Source organism: Apostichopus japonicus, chromosome 19 (genome assembly GCF_037975245.1).
Source record: "Apostichopus japonicus isolate 1M-3 chromosome 19, ASM3797524v1, whole genome shotgun sequence".
NCBI lineage: Eukaryota > Metazoa > Echinodermata > Holothuroidea > Aspidochirotida > Stichopodidae > Apostichopus > Apostichopus japonicus.
In genome coordinates, this window is record NC_092579.1 from 3,034,687 (window position 1) to 3,057,656 (window position 22,970).

Consider the following 22,970-nt stretch of genomic DNA (forward strand, 5'->3'; position numbering starts at 1 on the left):
AAGGGGAACATGCCAGTGATGGCAGTAAGGATTTATTAAAGGATTAATTTAGAAAGAGCGACCTCTATCCTTTCAACCTTTAGAAGTTTAGATAGCACACCACAGATTTTAACCATTGACGGAAAATAGCCCTAAAGTAACCTACTCTATTGACAATTTGGCATTTAATGCGTCATCCCCATTCTTTTCTATGCTTGGATGTTGAATGGGTTGAAATAAACCACTGATGGTCTAAAAAGGTGATTTAAGGTATTTTAGATAGTCTTAATGAGTCAAAAACTGAATATCTCACAGTCAACATCAAAACCCAGGACAAAATCGACATCAAAATAAGTAGTGGTGCAAAACTAAATGAAGTCGACAACAACAAGTACCTTGGTTCCCTTGTGAGAGACAGTAAAAGTGAAATCAACAGAAGAATTGGCATGGCATGGTCTGCTTGTAATAAAATGGACACTGTGTGGAAATCTGGCCTCAACAGAAAGACCAAACTAGACATTTTTAAATCAACTGTATAGTCTGTCATCATGTATGGCTCCGATACATGGACAGTTACGAAGGAATTGGAAGCAAAACTAAATGGGTGCTACACAAGACTTTTACGGAAATGTTTAAATGTACATTGGAGTCAACATATGACAAATACTGAACTGTATGGCAATGAACCAAAACTATCCTGTAAGATACAACAACGCCGTCTCAAACTAGCAGGGCACTCATACAGGAACACCAAGGAACCAGTCTCTCAACTTATCATGTGGACACCAAAACATGGAAGGAGAAATAGGGGAAAACATAAGCTCAGCTATATAGATGTAGTTGCTAGGGACATCGGGGTGCTTCAAACTGATCTTCCTAACTTGATGAGGGACAGAAATAAATGGGCAAATCTCAACATGATTCCGACTTCTGTCGACTAGAGAGAGAGATAGTCCTGAGTGAAACAAGAAGATTCCACAGCGACAGCTGGCAAATGGGTCATGCATAATTCTTATATACTAAACTACATCACAACATTCATTGTTGTCTACAGTGAACAGACTGGTGTTGTAAATTGGCGTAGCGACATCTATTTCCAGAGCGGACAGGCATTTCTTATGTAACCAGACACGGCTCTGTATAGTATGTAACATATTTCAAACGCCCTCTATTTTTTGTTGACACTGTGTGTGACAATATGTGTGTACCTTACTTCAATTTCTATGGTGTGTACAGATCTTTCCTTTACAGTTTAAAGATTCAGATCTGGATTATCGATGGTCGACTGGTAGAGCTACTACTATTGTGTACAATTATTAATTAAGGCAGACCCGTTTAGTGCAGTAAACTGTGGTCACTTTTGTTACCTGTTATATTGACGAACGGTTATACGTATTTGTTTCAAGTATTTTCGTAATATCACTTTTATTTAGCTGCGAAAGCGGATATTATTGTGAGGAATTTTATGTCTGGATTACCTTGCTTAGGTTTGAATTAACAGCAATTTCTGCTGGAATTCGACTTGGAAACATGGGGCGTAGTGCCATCTGCCTCTCCGGCGGAGCAACCGTTGGGTCCAGCGATAAAGGATAATAAAATCATCCATGATCTGTACAAGTCCATTTAGTTTGGGAATAGCCTATAACATTTTGTTTTCCTTCTGTTCTTTCTGATGTACATTATTACAAATATTGGTAGCCTATGATAGTTTCGTTAGGCTTGTTCAGCGTAGTAGACCCCCTAACACACACTTTGTGTGCTGAAGGATAGCCTAATGTTAGGTTGAGCAGAATCTGTTCTCTAGAATTTACTACGAATTAGGAAAATGCAAATGTTAGTTGTCACTAGTGTAAGTTGTGTACGTTTTCATGCTTTTACAAATTTGGTTCAATGATATTATTGTGATTGGATAGCCAACTGTATATGAAACATAAGCTAGACCTAACCGAAATAAGGCAGAACTTACTGGGAATCATTCAAGTAAATAGTGCCTACTGTGAAGTGGAATCTTAAAACTTGTCTGACTGAGGAATCAATCAGCTGGCTGAGGGAGGCAGGATGGTCTTTCCACAGAGAGGTGAGGAGAACCTCCTCAGACGGACATCCTCATGCAAAAATTTCCAACCAAACATGTTCAACAAAGTCAAGTGCCAGAATTGTTTTAGGACAAGAGAGGCACATGATCTGGACAGTGATGCTGCAAATAAGGTAAGTAATAAGAATTACAGAGTTTAAGCCATTACAGTAAGCTGTAGTATTGAGAGGCAACCTATACAGTAGGCTAGGTTAGTATGCAGCCAAGTGCCCGATAAGTCTTTTCCAAAGTAGTAGCCTGTCCGGCTTTTTGTCCTGAGACTGTAGTCATCCGATAACATTTTGTGCAAGCCGGTAACAATGGAAATAGAACACAAACTTAATTCACAAAATGCAATCTTTTTATCATTTATTGATGCATTTAAGGAATCAAAACTGCATCCATGGCATGATATTCTTTGCAGCTTTTAAAAGATATTTGAAGTGATTTAATAGGGTTGTACCATGTGTTGGAACTGTGAATGTGAACTTGATAGGCTACTGTACTTGTTATAATCAAAGGTTTCTCATTGTCACATAATGCACTTCTAACGTTGTGGGTGATTGTGCTGTTTTGTTTGTACGTGTGAATATGCCATGTTTACAACTTAGATTGTGTTAAAGTTACTTGGATTCTTACCAAGGATATTTGCAAGCTTAAGACAGGTGTCCAGGGGGTGGGGGGGGGGGGCGTATCTACAGTGATTACAAGTGCTGTGTCTACTAATAGTACAATACAGATTAAATTAATATATGTTTCCAGGCAGTGAAGAAAGTTGGCAATTTTGAATGTTGGTAGCTCGACAGGCTACTGTATTTGGCCATGCAGTTTGGGAGCCTGAATAAAGTAAGAAGAAACCCTGGGAACCTGGCGCATACAGTTGGATTTTTCGATCCCAACATGCCTAGAATTAAAAATTCCAACATGGGCAACTTAAATTAATTGTCTCAAACTAATTTAGTAAACACCAGTTTCAGATTGTTGTGTATAAGTGTAAAAGGAAGCGTAGTTAACTTACAGTGTACTGATTGAGACATTAGGTTAAAACCAACTTATATAATCATTGGGCTAGTTAACTACTTTTCTTTCTGATACAGGATATAGGCTATAATGAGCCAGTCGCTAATATATTAACTCCCCCAAGTTTTTAACTTTCAATGGAAAAATGAACAACAAGTTTGTTCACATGCATTGCATTGACTGGAAACTACAGGTAACAGTGCTCCTATTACAGAATATCATTACCATTGATTAGATGTTAACCGTCAAAGTCTACTATTTCAAGTCAATTGCAGATTACAATTACAGAAGTGAGTAAAAGCTTAAGTTGTATTGGAAAAACATGCTGAAGGTCACAGTTGCAGACTGACTTGCGGATTTCAATTTTGGCTTAAAAGCAAGATCTACATTAAATGCTGAAAACTTAAAGTAGTCCTGCGTTAACCTGCTTCTACCACAAATGTACACAGAAAGGAACAGAAATTGTGCAGTGATCCAGAAGGGAGGCACTTTGTAAGTTTTTGTTGTTGTTGTTTTTGAAAGAAATGTTTGGAGTGAATACAGGTGAGATCTGTACTGATACGTAGCTGCCCAAACTAGTAAGTTTTAAGTTATCCAGAATTGAACTAGATTTGTATTCTGTACAACTAACATTGTCAACTGTTAAGTACTACAGTATGTACATTGTCTACTGATTTGGCGCTATATAAGTCTCATTTATTATTATTATCATTATTTTGATACATCACAATCGCAACTTGAGAATAAATTATAATATATATCCAAATCATGAATGGGATTACGTCATGTTTTTTTAATTTGCATGGAATCTCTTACAAGTACAGTATTTGTGTGTCTCAGGGCACAATTTAGCATTCACATTCTGTGTACCAATTTTGAAAGGCTCAAATTTTTGTATTTCATGATGACAATACTGGGTCCTTGTACAAAACACTACTACAGAAGCTACATCCTGTGACTTGTATCTATAGCAACTTGTCCATATGTGCAAAGCATTTGCGATGCGAAATTGATGTAATTATTCCCCATGTCTATTTCCATCAATTTGACACCGAATATGTACAGAGTACTATTTGTCATGTATTCATTAAAATTATCAATTAACATTTTAGCACTGCGCCTCATTTAACCCTCTTTCTTGAATGATTTTCGAATAACCATACCTTAAAACAGCTTAAGTTCTACAGGTTATCATGTTCCCTTTAAAAATATTGTTGAGCAGGTGAAAACATTCCAATTTTTTTCTCCAATTTGCCAAATTGCATGTGATTAATACTAATAATACAGAGAAAAAAGAAGAAAAAAAATACTAATAAAACGAAAAGATTTTGGGTGACCAAGTGTTTGAAATTGAAATCAAATTATACAAATCCCATAATCAACTTTCATTTTAATTTGGAAAGAAGCTATGTAAATCTGTAGGAAGGGGTCTTTGCTTGATCAATTGTAAACTAAATAATCGGTAAACTTGGTGATCAAATGCACAACAAGTCTTATACAACTTAAATAGCAAATTATGTACTGTAAGGCTACAAACATTTGTTTTACTTCTTCTTCATTTGTATGATACTGTTCACTATTTCAATACTTCATAGTATCTTTCAGATTTGACCAAGTAAAATTCAATTCAACCCTGCTGCTTTATTAACCCCATTGTTTTTTGCGAATTCCTTTGTTTGTTTAAACTGATTCAACCAACCTGACAGAGATGTTTGATAAAGGTCATTCCTGTAGCAATATTGAACTCCTGCAGCACACAGCAATATTGTACTATATACATTGATCTGTTCATCAAGTAGATTTCATTACAAATAGAACTTCTAATACAGAATCATTTCAAAATATTACAATAGTAGTCCTCCTGGTAGTGATCCATTTTATTGGCATTGCCATGGTAACACACATCTTGTCTTTAATATCCAATCAAGTAGAGCTCTATTCACTGTCTTTCTTCCTTTGTTAGGTTTCTATAAGTACTGTGTTGCAGTAGCAATTGTTACCAGCAATAATTTTACAAGTGCTGGAAAAAAAACCCTTAACACTAGGCCAAGTTGTGTATGCTGGCTTCAGTTTGCTGTTTAAGGTTTTTATTTACTGTATAGTATTACTGTAGCTCACAATTTGCCAGCTCAATTGTCATTGGATCCAATATTCTTGAAGTTAACTGTTTGTCAATAATGTATTCTGACTTGGTTTCACAATACACATCACATGATAAAAAGTACTGTATATACACATTCTTTGTTTGGAAGAACTTTATTGTGTAGGGAAACCAAGATTGATATTTTCAATTGTTAAACCATAGGTATAAAAAAAAAGAGTGACAAATTTTTCCAAGAAAATATCAAATCTATTTTGGTGGAATTGTTCTGCCATAAGTTTTTATTATTTGATTAAATACCTTAATTCTAATTTGTGGCTCCCAAACAAAGAAGAGAGAAACGCAAAATACCCAAATCACAAACAGAAATACTGTATATATGTGTAATGAAGCAGTCACAGATTACAGTTTCTATATTCCTAATTCGTAAAAATGATGACTGAGGGTTTTCCAGTTAATGGTTATGATTTAAGTTCATCTGAATGAAGGAGTTTTATGCTTGGTTAAAAAATATGTGACACTGTGGATGAGCTGTATACATGGTTGTGTTTAACTATGTTTGCATTCTGTTAATGGTCGACTTCCTACTCCTTCTTGGTGGTGGGACAAACATATCTCTTGACAAAGGTATGTAAAGTGGAGTATGTTGGAGATTTCATTGTCCCTTACTTTTGTCTGGTTTTTTTAGTGACCTTGGTTTGAAGATGTTTTGTGTTTGATTCTCCTGTCAAAAATCCAAACAAACGTGATGAAGTAACACAAAAAAATACAATCATTTGAAGTTAAAGATAGCAATCCAGGTGCGTTTGCAAAATTCTGTTTTTGTTGAAATGGATTTCTTTCTTTTTTTAGGTCGGCTTATTTGATCGTCTAGAATTGTTCTTTTATCATGTGCACGTCTCGACAAGGAGATAATCAGCCTTTTTGGACTGTTCAAAATTTAACTTTTGCTTTGAATTACACAGTTTATAAAGATTCATATTGTCACAATGTATACAGTAGTTAAATCAGTTTCTTCAAAAGGAAAGAAATAAGTTCTTTGTAAGTGTTGACTTGCATAATTTGAATTTGAATAAAATGGATCCAACAACAACAAAATTTTATGAAAATAGCCGGTGATATGTTACTTAATGTGACCATATTTGACTTTTTATCTCAATACATTACATGTATAGAGATATTGTAACAGTAAGTGGGACTTTCTCTTCTCTTAAAAATTTTTCAGCGTCTTCAAACAAAGTTCTTTTTCTCTGGAATTTCCAGAGCAAGAATATATCATATAGACCAACAAAAGTTACTATTTTTTATTCCAGAATTGTATCTCATTCTGTGACTTTTTCACCGATTTATGTCCAAATCAGGCCAATTTGGACTGAAAACACACTTTGTCAGACCTGTTTTGCACACGCTCCAAAACTTATGTTTTATGAAAGAGAATAGAATAGAACTGTCTTTCAACAGTGGTATCGTCTAAGATAGGGTCCTATGTATTATATATTTTATTAAAATTTTAAACTTCCATTTGTTGTTTACAGGTAGGTATTAATAAGAATTTTACTACATGTATATGACATTTAATGGCTTTTATTTGCTTTATTTGATGTTTAAATGATTTTTCTTTCTTAAAACAACACTGAGCTGCCGCCCCTACTTTTAGTAAAAAGGTCCGTTTTGATGATTAAGCCCCGCCCCCAAGTCTGTTTTGTAGCAGATTGGCTATGACTCATAACAGCTACATGTTAGATATACGAAAATGGCTACCCTCGCGAACAATTTTCTGTTCTGTAGTTAGGTACGCGAGGTGTTAGTGTATTGCATGCTAATTACATTCTGTACTGCTGAATTCTACGTAACATCCATTTAAGGATAGTACTGGTGTAGTGTTCAACCGATTAACCTAATCGGAATCGGAATCGGTACGAATATTGCATAATCGGTACATAATCGGTATCGGTAAAAATTACGTGGAATACCAGTTATGTCATACCGATTATTCAAAAACATATGGAAGGTGAAAATATCATTATTCAAAAACATATGGAAGTTGAAAATATCAACTGATGAATTAGGTTTGTTCTTTTACTACGAAATATTAAAAAAAGGCACCCCCTATACGTCTTTCACAGTGTATACTTTCATCAAATTAGGCTGCCAGGGTCGCCGATTTTGCTTCCTTCGTGGGTTATTGGCTGCATATTTCTTGGCACAGTAAGCATAGCAGCAATAGCAATTTCGCGAATTCAGGAATGTGCTGGACAGGGTAGGAAATAAGCGGGGGCAACGGGCGATTCGCCCTCGCAAGTGCTAAAAAGCCCTCCTAAAGCACAATTACGAGTGCGAAAAAGAAAAATGAAATATAAAAAAATCGCCCTCTTTATATCAGGTGTCTGTGTAAAATTAATTGTGACATGCGTTTGCTTTAGCTAGGAATTGCAGTTGCATCGCGAATCGCGCAGTTTTCTCACCCCGCATCAAAATTTGAAGCAGTGCGAGAGGGTCGCGCACAATCACCGGGAACTTCCCGTGGTAAATTACGGCCTGCAGTACCAGCGAAAATAACCTAAAATCCTCACAAATCTCCGACCACATAGTAGCCTTACTTCACACTAAATCAACTGCATGGAAATCTAAACTTGACATCTGTTTATTCGCTCTAGTTGTGTCGCAAATAAAAACTAAAAATATCCACGGAAACTGCAATCTTCGACCACATGTTAGCCTAACAACCACACTAAGTCAATGGGAAATGTAGCCTAACCATCGGTTTGCAAAAAAAAAAAAAAAATTGCGTAGCTTAGTTTACAACTTTCAATTTGCTGGAAATCGGCATTTGTTTGGAAGGTAATGTAAGTGATATGTCTTATAGAGGGAATGTTATATTTTATATTGGAGTAGTTTCTAGTTGTTATTATTTCTTTACATCAATCTGGTATTACATTTTAGAGTAATTTTAAACAAGTTACGATGGTACAATTTGCTTTTCAGTTTGATTGGCCTAAGCTTACACATTCTAATTGAACCTGAATGGAATTATATAGGTAACGAATAGGTATGTTTAACTTCAAGTTCGTAACATTTCTATTTGTTCATAAACGGTATAATACTGAAAATAAGTACAAAATATTGTCGGAATGAAGGCAATATGTCATTAAAATTTACACTTTGGTAAAGATTGCAGATGGATGGTTTGTCTGAGATACTTTTTGAGATGGATATTTTGAGTAACTATTCGTAGCCCATTTCAAGCCATTAACAGGTGACATTTACGTCGAGGTGGTTAGGCCATTCGCTTAGCACAGTGCTGACTAGGTAGGATGTCATATCTCCGTATTTTGGAAATTTAAAAAAAAAAAAATTCTTTCCGAGAAACTCCAGAGGTAATTTGGTACATACAAAATGGTACCTTAGAGCCTTGTATAACAACGAAGCAAAAGGAAACTGGGGAAAATCACAACAATAATTGTTTCTGTCAAACTTTATTGCCGATTTCGTATAAACGGGATATTTTCTCATTTTCAAATAATCGGAATCGGTACGATTATGAAAAAATAATCAGTAATCGGTATTTTCTGTTATGCATAATCGGTTGAACACTATAATGGTGTTCAGGTAGCTTTTCAGAGCAAGGGCCATGATAAGTTTGTTTGATTGCCCTTCATGTATTTTGTATAATTACGTATACACATTCTTGTATTTCTGAAGGCTATTTACTGTAGGCCTAGTGCAATTTAAAAAAAAATATATATATATATAGGCCACTAGGCCTATAAGGCTTTCAGTGATAGCCACATTAGCATTGTACTGGTGTTCAGACAGCTTTTCCTAGGAAGGACCAGGGTAAGTTTGTTTGATGGGTACGTATAAAAGAGGAGCCGGCCATAGCATCACAACTTTGATAAGACAATAAAAATTGTATAAGGTTATGTTTTATTTATAAGGATATAAGATGTATAAGGTTATAAGAAGTATGTTTAGCTTTCTTTTGAACCTGTAATGTTTGACATCAAATGTACAAAGAATTAAAATAAAATAACAAAATGGAGAGGAACTGAGGTGGCTATTAGGGGAAGAGGAGGCCACCCATCACTTGCATATAAAAACTTGTAATCTTCTTTTACATTATTTTTTCCAAGTCATAAATCCATGAAATCTTCATGTCCGAAAAATTGAGATGGAAAAACGTGGGTTGTTTTGATATCTAGAAGTGGACACAGTTTTGATGGTAGTCACCACTACAGTCTACATTAACATACAGTAGGTCAATAGGCCTAGCTCTCAAGGCAGGCATCAAGAATATCGTCGAGTTGTTCGCCTCTTCTAATTTGGCTGTTGTCATTGACATCAAACTATATGACCAAAAAGTCCAACAGAGACTGACCCAAGATGAAGGATACCACATGAAAAACAAGTTCTTAAATATTCTATGACATTACTAAACCTTGCAACGTCGTTCTTTCGACTAACAGGCAATAAGCGCTAAAGGCAAGACTAGCAGGATAAAGTGTAACCTGCAGAGACTATTCGTGACAAAGTAGCAAAAATGCAAGTTATATATTTGTTGTACCATGATTGATATTGATAATTGTAGAGACAGAGCAAAGATTTGAAATTAGGAATCAAAATTAAAACTTCCAGTATTGAGATACTGCATCATTGATGCTCTTGTTTGTTTTTGTAGCATATATATTTAGAGCAATGTATACATACTGTAGATACTGCGGAACTGCAATCAGCACTATATTCATTCCCTTTCCAGACAAAGAATGACATATATTTCCCCACAAAATTTGTTGCAAACAGAATGAGATGCTTTTGTGTGTGTTATGACTTCACATTCTGTTTGAGTATACATATCGCTGAAACACATGTCACAATGTACCTGTAGAGAAAAATCCATCATCAACAAACATAATGATTCGAACAAACTTGTTGTAACGTACCGTTTGCTCAGTGTCTTTATCACAGGCTTGGGATATGAAAGTACAGTGTTTTGAATACCAGTGAATGTAATATTCTGATCATAATTGATGGTATGGTATGACTGTTGCTATATACTTGATGATTGCAGCAATGTTAAATCAGTCAGGCCTGAAAAAGCCCTAGACATGTTGTAAACATGTCATTTGTTGCGCAATGTTATTTGGGAAGAATTTATTGAGATATAAACCAATCAAATTTTCAGTGGTTTCTAACTACAATTCAGATGACATCCATAAAATGACTCATCATCATTTGTACAGTATCATTGAAGGTTCAGTAGGCCTCCTGTTTGATACAATCTTACATAAGTCTGACAAAACTTAACAATTATGAAAAAAGACAGTCTCAATTTTTGGCAGGCTGCCAGCAAAAAGACCCAGCTGATTGCATTGATTAAAGTGTAAACAGCAATGCTAATGTACTATATATTGGGCTGTCTTTATGAAACTTTGCAAAGAAATTGTTTCCATGAAATGAAGTATCTAAACAAAGTTTCAGTATTCAGGTAACCACTGCAAAGGGGAATTACCAGACAATCCATTCCCTTCCCTTTGAGCACTAGTCTTTTGTCATAAGAACACGGACACGCACTGTTAAAGTTTGTGTAAGACTATATTTTAGAGCCCGAGAGTTAAATCCCCAAATTCTCCTTTCCTCTTTAGTACAAGTTTACAGGAGCCAAAGTTGCAGTTACAGTACGAGGATGCGACAGTCTCCTTAACCGTTGTGCTGAGCAACTTTTCAAATTTTGTTTCGTACCCTTTACGTGAAACTTCTGGTTCTGTGGAAAACGCAATATTTACACCTCGGATGGGTGGAGTCCCAAGTATGTCGGATTGTGGATGCAGTGCTAAAACGTTACCTATTAGCAGGCAAATGCATAGAGAGAGTCATTAGAGAACAGGGCAAGAATGTTGCCCAATTTTTTGGCTAGGTAGATCAGAGTGCTTATGTGTAGGAGAGACAGGTAAACTATCTTCATTCATTAATATCCAGACTAGTAAGTTTTGGGGTGTTAGGTTGATGAGGAAAGTGCATTCAAGTAGACGGGAGAAAGGTCAGTATTTGTCGTGCATTTATAAATTCCCAAACCAGTCATTTTTTGGGGATTTTCAACCTGGAACATGAAGTCATCCATGTAACGAAAGAAAGAAAGTGAGTTTGAAGTGGGGGCGGGGGGACGGGAAAGATAAACATTGCTCGTTATAAATTCCTTTGAAGTGCAACTTTTTTTTTTGTTTGTTCACTATTCTCCTCCAAGCTGTATAGTGCATAGATCCCAGCATGTGCTCAGCAGATTTAAATGGGTTCACACCTTCGCATAAAGGATAGAAAAGAATAGTTAATGAAGGTCGAGGAGCAAGGATACACTCCTTCTTGGCTTTGCTGGGAGCAACTTTTATAACCTGAAATTTAGATAAGTTTCAAAAGTGCTGTTTTTCCCAGTTGTAGACTATAATTTTCTACTCCACTTACATCATATTAATTTTGTGAAACATCATAGCCATAAGGAATGTGACCTTTGGCTTTTAACATTTGACCCCTGTCAACAGCAAATTGTGGACTTAAGGAGATTAAACTGTTTACCTAATAGTAATATGTCCTCCATAAACCGTTTCTCAGATAGTTTAACAGTTTTTTGTGCAAAATTTCCTTTATGTTGGCATACTGGTCTTCTTGCAACTGCTGTATCAGTGTTACTGTACATAATAGTGTTTCCAATTATATACATTGCATTTCTGGTTAAGTTTAACTGACAGTAGGTTACTAGGTTTGAGCTTGAAGAACCTTATTCCCACGATTTCCCATAAATTCAGAACATCCAGTCTCAATAATAAGACTTACAAGCACAAGCCTGTGCCCTATCCTGGTGCTGATGGTGTCAATAAATGTCACAAGATGTCTTTAAACTGGAAAGGTGTTGCCCAGTACAGGGGTGACCTTTAACCCAAACAAGTTTGTCCTGTTTTGTACCTTTATAAACCACACTGCTGTACCACAGCTTCTCGCAGTCCAGTATCCTGTCAGAGTAATAAATTATAGTACTTTTTAAAGGGCACTGGTGTTTGGAACACTGGATGAGGGGGGGGGGGGGGGCTCTGCAATATCTGCTTTATATGTACAAGGGCCTGCTTTAACATATTTCAGCACTGCTGTATTGTATACTGTATATGCTACTCATGTTAGTACAGTACCTTACACTGTGAGCCATTCATATAATCCTGTTTTGCAATCTAATTGGAGACTACCCTGTAGTCTATGACTCTAGGTACGTAAATAGAGTTTTTTGGTCAATCGCATAGCCAAAGTGAAATTTAGAATGGCTAAGTTGCATTACATGTGCAAAGATTTAGTTACAAACATATATGCAACACAGGAACCATTTTATTTATAATTAAGTAAGTTAAGTTCAGAGCTATTTGAAACTTGCTATACAAAACTTAAAGCATTAAATATATTCCATGCTCTTTCCCTGCCTATCAGAAGTTTTTCTACCGGGAGAACAGTAAACAGGAACAAACAAAGTAGTCAAACACCTACCTTAAGGTGGGATCATATGAAGAGAACCGTTAGTCATAAAGTATCAGGAGATATTGAAAGGAAAAAGTCATCTTCCTTTAGTCTTTCAATTTTTAAGAAGCATTGCAGCTTCATGTGCATTCTACAGAGAAGTAAGAGATTCTTGATTTAAGTTTGTAAGATTTAGGTTTGTAAAATTTAATTGTAAGATTTAAGTTTGTAAAAAACAAACTTCTAAGGGTACAGTATGTTATTTAACTTTATCCCTTTAAATAGTGTGATTACATGGTTCAATAGTGTGAATGGTACAATAGTGTGATTACATGGCTCCATGGTATAAGCTTTATCCCATTGCAAAGGCAAACACATGCCCTGTCTTTTTCACCTTTTGAGTCTGTACTATCACTTCACAGTTACACTGTACAATGCAATACTCGATGGGGGTTTACTGTACATGTGTGTGTGTATGTTTGTATGTTGAGTGTGATGCAGTATGGTAATGTTTTTGTTGCAGATTTGTTCTATGAAATCTTGATAATTGATTGTCAATTTATGGCAGTAAAGATTAGGAGTGACACACTGCAGAACTTTAAACATGAGTAATCAAGGTTAGCCATGATTTTACTCACTGATAGAATATTTGAGTGGGTTGGAAAAAAGGATTGTGTTCCAAAGTTGCTCAGAGCTGTTGAGTCTGCTTTGCTTGGGAAGTGAAGTGTGACTCACCTCCAGCGGTATAAACATTCTATATATGGCTATATTTTTTATTACCCCCTTTATATACTAATATGGGTCCTACCCCTGAATTTGCCCTCTTTTCTCTCTAAAGGGGGTAGGTTACAATGGGAAATTGGAAAGTTTTATGGCATAACATTTCACTGTGTTCTTTAAAGGTCTGTGGACAAGTTTGGGGAGATTTTTCAACTGGTGGATAATAGGGTGCTACATATATATTTGAATACATAAACTTTTGGGAGTAAATACTTAGATTGAGAGAAGGTAAGGTGGGGGGGGGGGGGGAACTGCATCAAGGCACAAAATTGACGACAATGTTTTAATGCTTTTGCACGAAATAATTTCTCTTCAATAAATTTATTGCCCTGAATTATGGCAATTGATAAACTTTAGACAATCCCTAATTATTAGCAGTCAACAAGACCAAATCAGGTAAATAGCATTAGATGATTACAAATGGAATGAATTAGCTTAAATTGCATTTGATAATAAGGATCTGATGTTATGTCTGAAAGGTACTACGTACTCTGTAAAACCAATTAAAAAATAAAGAGAAAGAAAAGCAACACACCAAGCTAGATATGTCCATTTATGATACATATTGCTGGCAAGGTTTATGAAGCACTGGATTCAACTTTTTTGGGAATATTTTGAAAAAATTTAAGGAAGACAACAGAGAGAGAAAGACAGCAGAACCCCCCCCCCCCCCCTCCCAAAAAGAAGAAGAAAGCCCAAACACTGATAAGTAGCAAATGTACAGTACAGCAACTGTGCAGAGAAAATAATTCAGATAATTAATCTTGTTGTATTTACTTCGTTCCCCGCTTACCTGTCTCCCCACAACAAGGCGAGATCTCGCCTTTGTTGTGGGGAGACAGGTAAGCGGGTCACTCGTAAATATATAAACCAGTAAGTTTTATCATGACTGTTAACAGTCAGTTTGTCAATTCTCTTGTTGGGTGATATTTTGCAGACTTATTTTGAATTACTTAATCTAAGCAATATTTGTTTGTTGGCTACAAATGTAGCTATATGTGTTTGCTACGAATGTTGGATACATTTGTTTTTGATAATACACATATTCATTTGGTTTGCTCATTCAAGTCGTGCTTTAAATAATGGAGAATTAACTAAGATGTAATGTGGTAAATTTATAGAGAAGACATGTTGAGGCAACAAATAGCTTACAATGGAAAAAGAAATAAGCTATAAATATTGCTTATTTTATATGAAAAATATAGGTGGGGGTAGGGAGAAGAGGGGGGGGATATTTTATTGTGACTGGTTGCCTGTCATTTTGAATAATACACAAGAGGGTTGGTGGAATCAGATACAGTAGGAACTCAAACACTGTACCAGCTGAGAATTAGATTATGAAGTATCTACAACATGGGCTAACACTGTTGGATTTTCTTTGGTAGTATCTCAAACAGAGATTTGTTACTATGGTAACTGGTAAACTGTTTGTGCTTAAGATTTTGTTTTTTGATAGAAAGTCTGTTAACTCTTCACCACACATAGTCTATTGTACATCCTTCACTACTGGAACTTGTTGACAAAACTTCCTGCCAGAATCAGAAAGGGCCAGGTGATGCACCATGCTATGACCAGATTAATACTTGAGTGATACCTTCCTGCATGTGAGACTTACTGAACCAAGACAGGCATGTAACACACAGCACAAATGATGCCTTGTATACATGTTTGACTGTAGGATTCAGCGTGATAAACACTCGCAAAGCTATGATTTATTTAATAGAATAAAGAAGTTGACTGATTTCTATTTGAAGCTGAATCGGATCCTGGGTGTGTATTTTTGCTCGTTTGGGAGGTTTTCCGAAAGCTGCAGTTTATTGAATTTGTCACAATCCGATGGTATCGTACACAAGTGGAACCATACCTAGAGGTACTGTGGTACTACACACAAAGGTCTTCTAGACACAGATACACAGGGGGTACCATACACACAGCCCTGGGTATCATGGTAACTGGTGCACAAAGGTCCTCTAGACGCAGGTTCCATACACAGGGGGTACGGTACACACAGCACGGGTATCATGGTAACTGGTACACAAAGGCCCTCTAGACACAGGTTCCATACAAAGGGGTACTGTACACATCTGGGTATCATGGTAACTGGTACACAAAATGCTTAGACTTAAGTTCCATACAAAGGGGGTATCCTACACACAGGGTATCATGGTAACTGGTACACAAAGGTCCTCTAGACACAGGTTCCATACACAGGGGGTACCATACACATTGGGGTATCATGGTAACTGGTACACAAAACGCTTAGAGACATAAGTTCCATACAAAGGGGGTACCCTGCACACAGGGGTATCATGGTAACTGGTACACAAAGGTCCTCTAGACGCAATTACCCTGTAGTAAAAGTGCAAAGAAGATTGCTACCATGTCGAGTTCAGTGATTCTTTCAAGCCGTCAATTCTGTAATTTGGACCAAAACTTCAACTACATCCTCTGTTAAAATGAAACAAAGGTTTGTTTACTCTTCCACCCACTGCTCACCACAGGAAGTGTGACATGCTCTATATTGATGATACTGTTGTTTGGTAATGGCAAAGATTGATCGTTAAACTTGACCTTCATAATATTTTCATCCATTTCAGAAACCAAAGAAGGTGATCCTGTGCGGTTTCCTGTTTGTTGCGCCTGGTCTGGACCCAGAAAATCCAGCATCCCGCAGTCGAGTAAGTCAGAATCCATGCTTTCAAATCTTCCTCTTCTTTTCCACATTAATGTGGCGTTTCCACAGTTTCTCTGAAAGCGTTGTTTGGAGGGGATGGAAAGAGGTGGGGGGTGGAAGGGGGTTCGTAGGGACCGATAATACTATATGGTAGCATCCTTTGTAGTATGGTAAGTACTGTACTAGTTTTAATGTCAAGCCAAAGTTCTTTTATGGTTGCAGTGGATCAGTCACTTCTGGCACCCTTCCTGCATTGAAAACATTTAAATGAGATTGGTGGAATCTTGTTAAACCAACATTAATGTCCTTTCACTTTGTTCTGTGGGTAAATGAATGAGAGCGATGTAAATGGATGAGAGCGATGAACTTTCCTTTCATCTAACCATTCTCGGAAATCCGTCAATGTTTCATTCTGATCATACGGACGCAACTCAGCTTTAAATAGTTTATGTAATTTATTACTAGTTAGGGAAATGTTTGTGCATGAGTTTGTTGAAGAAGATTGGAGGGGGGGGGGGGCTGGGGAAAGAGTAGGGATGGGAAAAGGGGATTAAAAGGGAGAAACAAACCATTGTTTTGGTTTAATTCTTGGTCCTTCAGAGCCACAACTTTACAGAAGCTAAATAATGGTTTTGCGGGGTCACAAGTTTACAGAAGCTAAATAATGGTTTTTACAGGGTAAAAAATGCTGAAGATGTATTGCCTCTATTCAAAGTAATGACAAATAAATTTCAACGTACAAAGATCTGTCTTCCGGTCCATCAGTAGTGCATTGAACTTCACAATATAAACCAGCAGGATGCTAAGATATAAATACTTGATGCAATTTTTGTTGCCATCTATAATATAGAGTTCACCATATACTTACTGTACAGTACCACAATCTGTTTTTCATGGAATTTCAAACAACTCTTGCATTCCTACTGACACCGCAGCAAAACAATAGTACGTTGACTACGCCCGTACTTTCCAGTTCGTGTATCATAGACCCATCCCTGAATAGGTAAACGCTGGAACAGGAAGACGGGATTTGATTGTATTATTTGTGGGTTTGTTTACATGTGAACCAGAACAATGGATCCACTTGCCCTTGGCTAATAGAGTCACCAGTGTATAACTACTCGGACTCTCCACTTCATTGATTTCTCCAGATCTCATTAACCGAAAAGATCACTAATTGCTGAAGAAATAGCCCTGATATTCCTTTCAAGTGAATCACCAGCAATGCCATCTACAGCAGCGAGAAGGCCACAACTTGTCGTAGAGAGTATACACACTGGATGGGTGCTGTAATCAATAGTACATAGTAAAGCCATGGAAGCTATTGATTGTACACATACAGTACTGTTCCTTTAATTGTTACACCCCCCTACCTATAATAACATCATGATGGTGACCACAGTATCATAATCTGGGGTGGAAATGTTTTCTTTTCTTTTTTGTGAGAAAGGGTAGGTGAGGATTGTTATGTTTGTGTGGTTTTTGGCTTGTGTTATGTCATGTGACCGTTTGTCAACATGGATGTGTTGCTAAATAATAATATTGTATGGCCTAGTACTATATGCCCACACATGTCAAAGTTTTTCTCACATGATTAATTTCCTAGATGAGTAATTCATCTTTCATTGGGCCAATGTCGTGGCAAGGAACAGTGTTTGCATAACTGCCTTTACAGACTATAATGATTCAAATGCTAATGCCCCCAAGCTCCCTTAAGCATGTGACTCATACAGCTCAACCGTTACAAAAATTACCGACTGCTAGACTGTCATAGACGCTCAACAGCAGTAGAGTTCTATGTGTGTTGCTGCACTTTATAATTTACGAACCATCTCTTGTATACATAACGAAATCACTCGGTAAATTTGAGGCTTGCTCTGCTTATATGTATTAATATTACAGTTATTCCTGGAAGAACAGACAGCTAATTATTACAGTGGGCCAAGAGCAAATAAACTCACACAACAACATTTACACACATGTAGACAACAACAGTGAATGTTGATATGGTCTGTGTGTGCATGCAATGCAATCATTCCAACTGGAATATCTACAAAGCTATTAAACTGTAATAAGGTACTGTACATATACCATACTGTGTCATACAGTAGCAGCTCATGTGCCAACTATATCTAGATTGATTTACATTCTGGTAAGAAGTAATTAAATTATATGGAGATATATCTATCAGTAGGTTTGATCAGGTAGCTGTCGATCTGATGTTTTGAGTCAACTCGGACAGAAAAAAAATGTGTTTCCGTGTAATATACAGTATTTGGGATGATACATACACTGTATGTCTGTAAGAAGATCTAGACAATTTTTTTTTACAAGTTGCTACTTGGTAGACTGTTGTATCTGTATGGTTGTACATACGTACAGTAATTGTATTGCAGTGCTGAATTTGAGTGGTATTTGAAGGACCTTACACAGTATGCTGCTTAAGCTGCTACACTTGTGGCTATGTGTGATGCATTTGAAATGTTGGCTGATAAGATGTATCAGGATAAATTGATGTGATTGTGGGTCAAAGTTCATCAAAGCATGGAAGAGTTCTAATACTGTAAAAATCATCATGTTATAAGTGATATGGAAGTAGCTTACAGAAATATTTCACCTTAATACAGTACCTGTAGATTCCAAGCTTGAAATTTTGAGTCATTTGAGGGCCTGCATGTCTAAGTGGAATATATTTAAGGTTCCTGTACTGTAACAATAGACAGTCAAGGATACTGACATAGGTGGTTAATATAAACCATAGATTCAGTTATTCACCATAAAATTGTAGTACAACTTCTCTTGTTGGATTTCAGTAAATCTATCACAATTTTTTAGCAGTTTAAGGTAATAGGAGAGAGGTGAAGTATTTCTGGAGAAGATATGAAGGCAGATTAATGTCTTTAAAAATGGATATTGATGAAATCTCAGCTACAGTATATATGCGAACTGATTCAGCTAGGTGCAGACTGTGTGATGAGTAAAATGTAGGAGTTCCATTTTGTGACTTGAGTATTGCATTTCTCTTATGTACCTGGCAGTCAATGAAGTTTGTGAAGGTTACAATTTTCAGACAAACATTAAGCTTTTACTGTACAAATTACCAATGTGCCCTGAATTAGGAGGGTAACATGTTGTGTTAGGCTATCGGCCTATCTTTAAGTAGTTGAACTTTGACTCATTTTAGATAGTGGATTGAACTGTTTAATAAACAGTTCAATCAGTGTTTATTGCCAAAGTTCTCTTTCACTCTGCTTTATACTCATCTCACATTTTTGACACCTTAGTTGCATTGTTTGTCAACAACATTTGGGTGTCTCCCATTGGACTTTGTGGCAGTTAAAGTCAGTTTGTTTTGAACTAAGATACTGTAGTCCACAGTATCAAACACGCTATTTTTGAAATTTGTTTACTATACATAGGATAAGAAAAACTGTGAACTTGCCAGAAAGTTTCTAGGCAAGTTACTCTGTCAGATACAAAGTGTAAATTTTGGAACCTAGGTTGACAATTGTAGTCCTAGATGTAACAGCACAATGGAAACAATGAATCTTAATGTTTGGGGAGGTGGTGGGTCTCATTCTCCGGCTGGACAAAATAGGTAGGTTTCATAAATTTTTCATCAAGGAGAAATCCACCGATGAGATGAGATCAAACTGTAAATTAGTTAAAGCCATCAGACATGAAAATTAAGTTATAAAGGTAAGCCATTTGGCTTCTCCAACTTCCATATAAGTGGCTGCTTAGCATTGTAGAATTGTCAGGCTGATTATTACTAGCAGCAAGATGGGCATGCAAGGTAATTCATCAACTTGTATGCATGGTAATTCATCAACTTGTATGCAGTAATTAACCAACTTGTATGCAAGGTAATTCACCGTAAGGGCATGCAAGGTAATTCACCCAAAGGGTATCCTTGGTAATTAACTAACTTGTATGCATGGTAATTCATCAACTTGTATGCAAGGTAATTTACCAACTTATATGCATGGTAATTTATCAACTTGTATTCATGGTAATTAACCAACTTGAATGCAAGGTACAGTAGTTCACCAACTTGTATGCAAGGTAATTCACCTAAAGGGCATGCAAGGTAATTCACCAAGTTGTATGCATGGTACTGTGATACTACTACATTCGCATATGCTTGGAATTTCGGTCACCAACCTTCTAAGTCTGGTTTTCCTGAACAATTGCCTGCTGGTCAGCTTCCTCAAGAGAGATCTGAATTACTGTGGTTGGCTGAGCTAAAAAAAGGTTGTGAGGTGCAATGGTCCTATTGTCACCCATTGAGAGGGCTTTTACTTGAATTATCTTGGGCTGCTGAGACAGGGATATACTGTACATCTGAAGAAAAGCTGCAAACTCTTCCATTGAATGAAAGGCCTTACCTTGCCAGTGTCCGGTGAATAATGAGGAAGAACCAATTCCCTTTAGCTTTGTATAGACGCTTGTGGCAAGATAATACAACTGGAGGATTTGTAATGGGATTCTATAGCATTGAGATCACACAATAAGCCATAGAATGCATAAAGTGGCGAATCCTGGCTTTGTAGTGCTCAAGGTGGAGTGTTTATGAGCGCATTGGTTTGGTTGAGGACAGCATTCATTAGTCCATTCTAAATAGGAAGTTAGACCATGGACCTTGAGAAAGGGAAGCTGATGAAATGGACAGGAGGGTGTTAAAGGAATACTGAAATTGAGATGATGTTTAAAACGATTGTGTAATACAGAGCTTTTGAGAAGAAACATGGAGTTTGGTTAAAGTATGTAGTTTGCCACACTGATGAAAATATGAAATATTGAAATTGATTTATATTTTGTGGAAGATTGCATAAATGTGAAAGTCTGCATCATAGATCAGACTACATGAAGAACTTGTTATTTTCTTTCAAATTTGAATAAAAATTGTCTATATGACCTTGAATCTGATACAATTAATTGCACATGTGATTTCATGGTGCTTTTACATTTGTGGAATCATCTGATGTTTTAATTGATCTGCGACTGACTTACATCAAATACAATTTGAATAAAAGTGAAATCAAATGTTTTCAAATTAATTTATGCACCTACCAGCAGTTCCACAACTCCTGTGCATGCCCCAGCCAATAGTCTTTCAGTATATGCCTTATAACACTGAGAATACGCATGTACATGGAATTTAAGACATGTTAAACAGTGCAATTGAAAGTTGTAGTAGTACTCCATTAATCCTTTACTTTAACTGTAACCAAATTGTTATAATAAGCTGAAACGGTGTCTGTACACTGTACATTGGGTTTGAAGCGATGCTGGAATCTATACACTACAGTGCTAAGGATATTTCAGATATATTTAAGTGTATTGTACTGTATGCTGACCTCGAAATTCAGGCTATTTACTGGCTAGATGCCAGTGGAATTTGCCGTTTGCAAGTAGAAGGAAAAGGACTGTCAATTTTTTGGGCAGTAGACATTAGAACTTAAGCACATGTTGAGTCTAGGTTAACAAAGGACATTCAATGAATTGTTATGATTTCCTTACACCTTACATTCTGTAAGCCCTGTAAGTATTGCATCTGATCAGCAAACTCACATGACAAATTGTATGTTGTCTAGTAATTTAGGGGAATGCCAGTGGGAACTGGATTTAGCCAGTAGATTTTCTAAGCAATTTGGCATTTTTGAACAAGTGGCTAAAATTATGAAGTTTAAGGACTGTCCTTCAAGTGATGCTAAGACAGAACCTTGCAAGATTCAAACGTTGAATTATTTCAGGTAGAATTTAATTTAACAGATCTCTACAAGCGGAATAATCTGAAGGAGAACGCTACGACTACAAGACATAAAGAGTCTCTAAACTAAAAGCAATCCTTAAATTGACACATACCCCCTTTTGTACGAGACCCTTCTGCCACCCCCACCAATTGACACTCTTAAAGTGGCACAATAAATGCAGTTTGTTGATTCTAGATAGTTGTTGGCAAGGTTTGCCATTTAAGGTAAACTGTACATAACTACTGTACAGTATGTAGTAGCTCTCTTTCAACTATTAGAATAGTCATCATAAGTCAATAGACCTTCAACATGGCCTACTTTGCATATAATGCATACTGGTGAAGTACAATAACCCCACAAAACATCAACGGATGACCTAAATACCCAGAGAAATGTACACATGTCCCCATTTGTCAGCTTATTTAGAAATGGTCTCCAGTTTATTATAATTATTAGCCATTTCTACGGAATGTGTTTTGGTCTCCCAAACTAAGCATATTGTAGATCTATTGAGATTCTAGTGTTCAAATTATCACTGTTCTGTTAACTTTGTTTCTGACATAAATACTGGGGTCTTCTCATGAGTATAGCAATTGACACCAACGGTATCCATAGTAACCAGTTAATCTTTTCTCCGGTCTCCCATAGTAACTGGTCATATCCTGTCTAGCATCATTCCGTTTATGTTACCATCCAAGGAAGTGTGTCCTACCAGAGAGTTGTTATGGAACAACTCCCCTGGTCCTACAGTAATGTTCACTGATTTTCAACCTTGATTTTAAGTTGTACGACATTGCATAATACACTACATACTGTGTGTACAGTAGTTTCGTATTGACTTCCCAAACAAAGCCTTTATATAGCGAAGGAACTTTGTGCAAGTGCTGTTTACCGGATGGAAACCTTCAACGAAGTACAATGTGTACAGTGTTTAGCTTCACAAAGTTCACAGTGTCACTTAGTCATAGCAATAACTGTATGGGGTCTTATTACTGTATGAACACCAGTTATTAAATAAAGTCAACTGAATTTAAATACTTATTAACATCTGTCAAGTGCTGTAAGTGGTTGGTCACCCCATTTTCCAACCATCCT

The 22,970-nt window shown here is 36.6% G+C and overlaps 1 protein-coding gene across 2 annotated transcripts in view; it reads left to right on the forward strand.

The window, feature by feature from the left end:
* The first annotated feature begins 1,218 nt into the window (after positions 1-1,218).
* Positions 1,219-22,970, forward strand: part of LOC139959566 (uncharacterized) — a 66,824-nt gene continuing 45,072 nt past the window's right edge. The window contains exons 1-2 of one of the 2 annotated variants that reach the window (XM_071957285.1): positions 1,219-2,187; positions 16,043-16,123. In XM_071957285.1, the coding sequence (XP_071813386.1) occupies positions 2,038-2,187; positions 16,043-16,123 (231 nt within the window). In that variant the 5' untranslated portion in view covers positions 1,219-2,037. The remainder of the gene's footprint in view (positions 2,188-16,042; positions 16,124-22,970) is intronic. The other variant, XM_071957286.1, reaches the window with a different exon arrangement.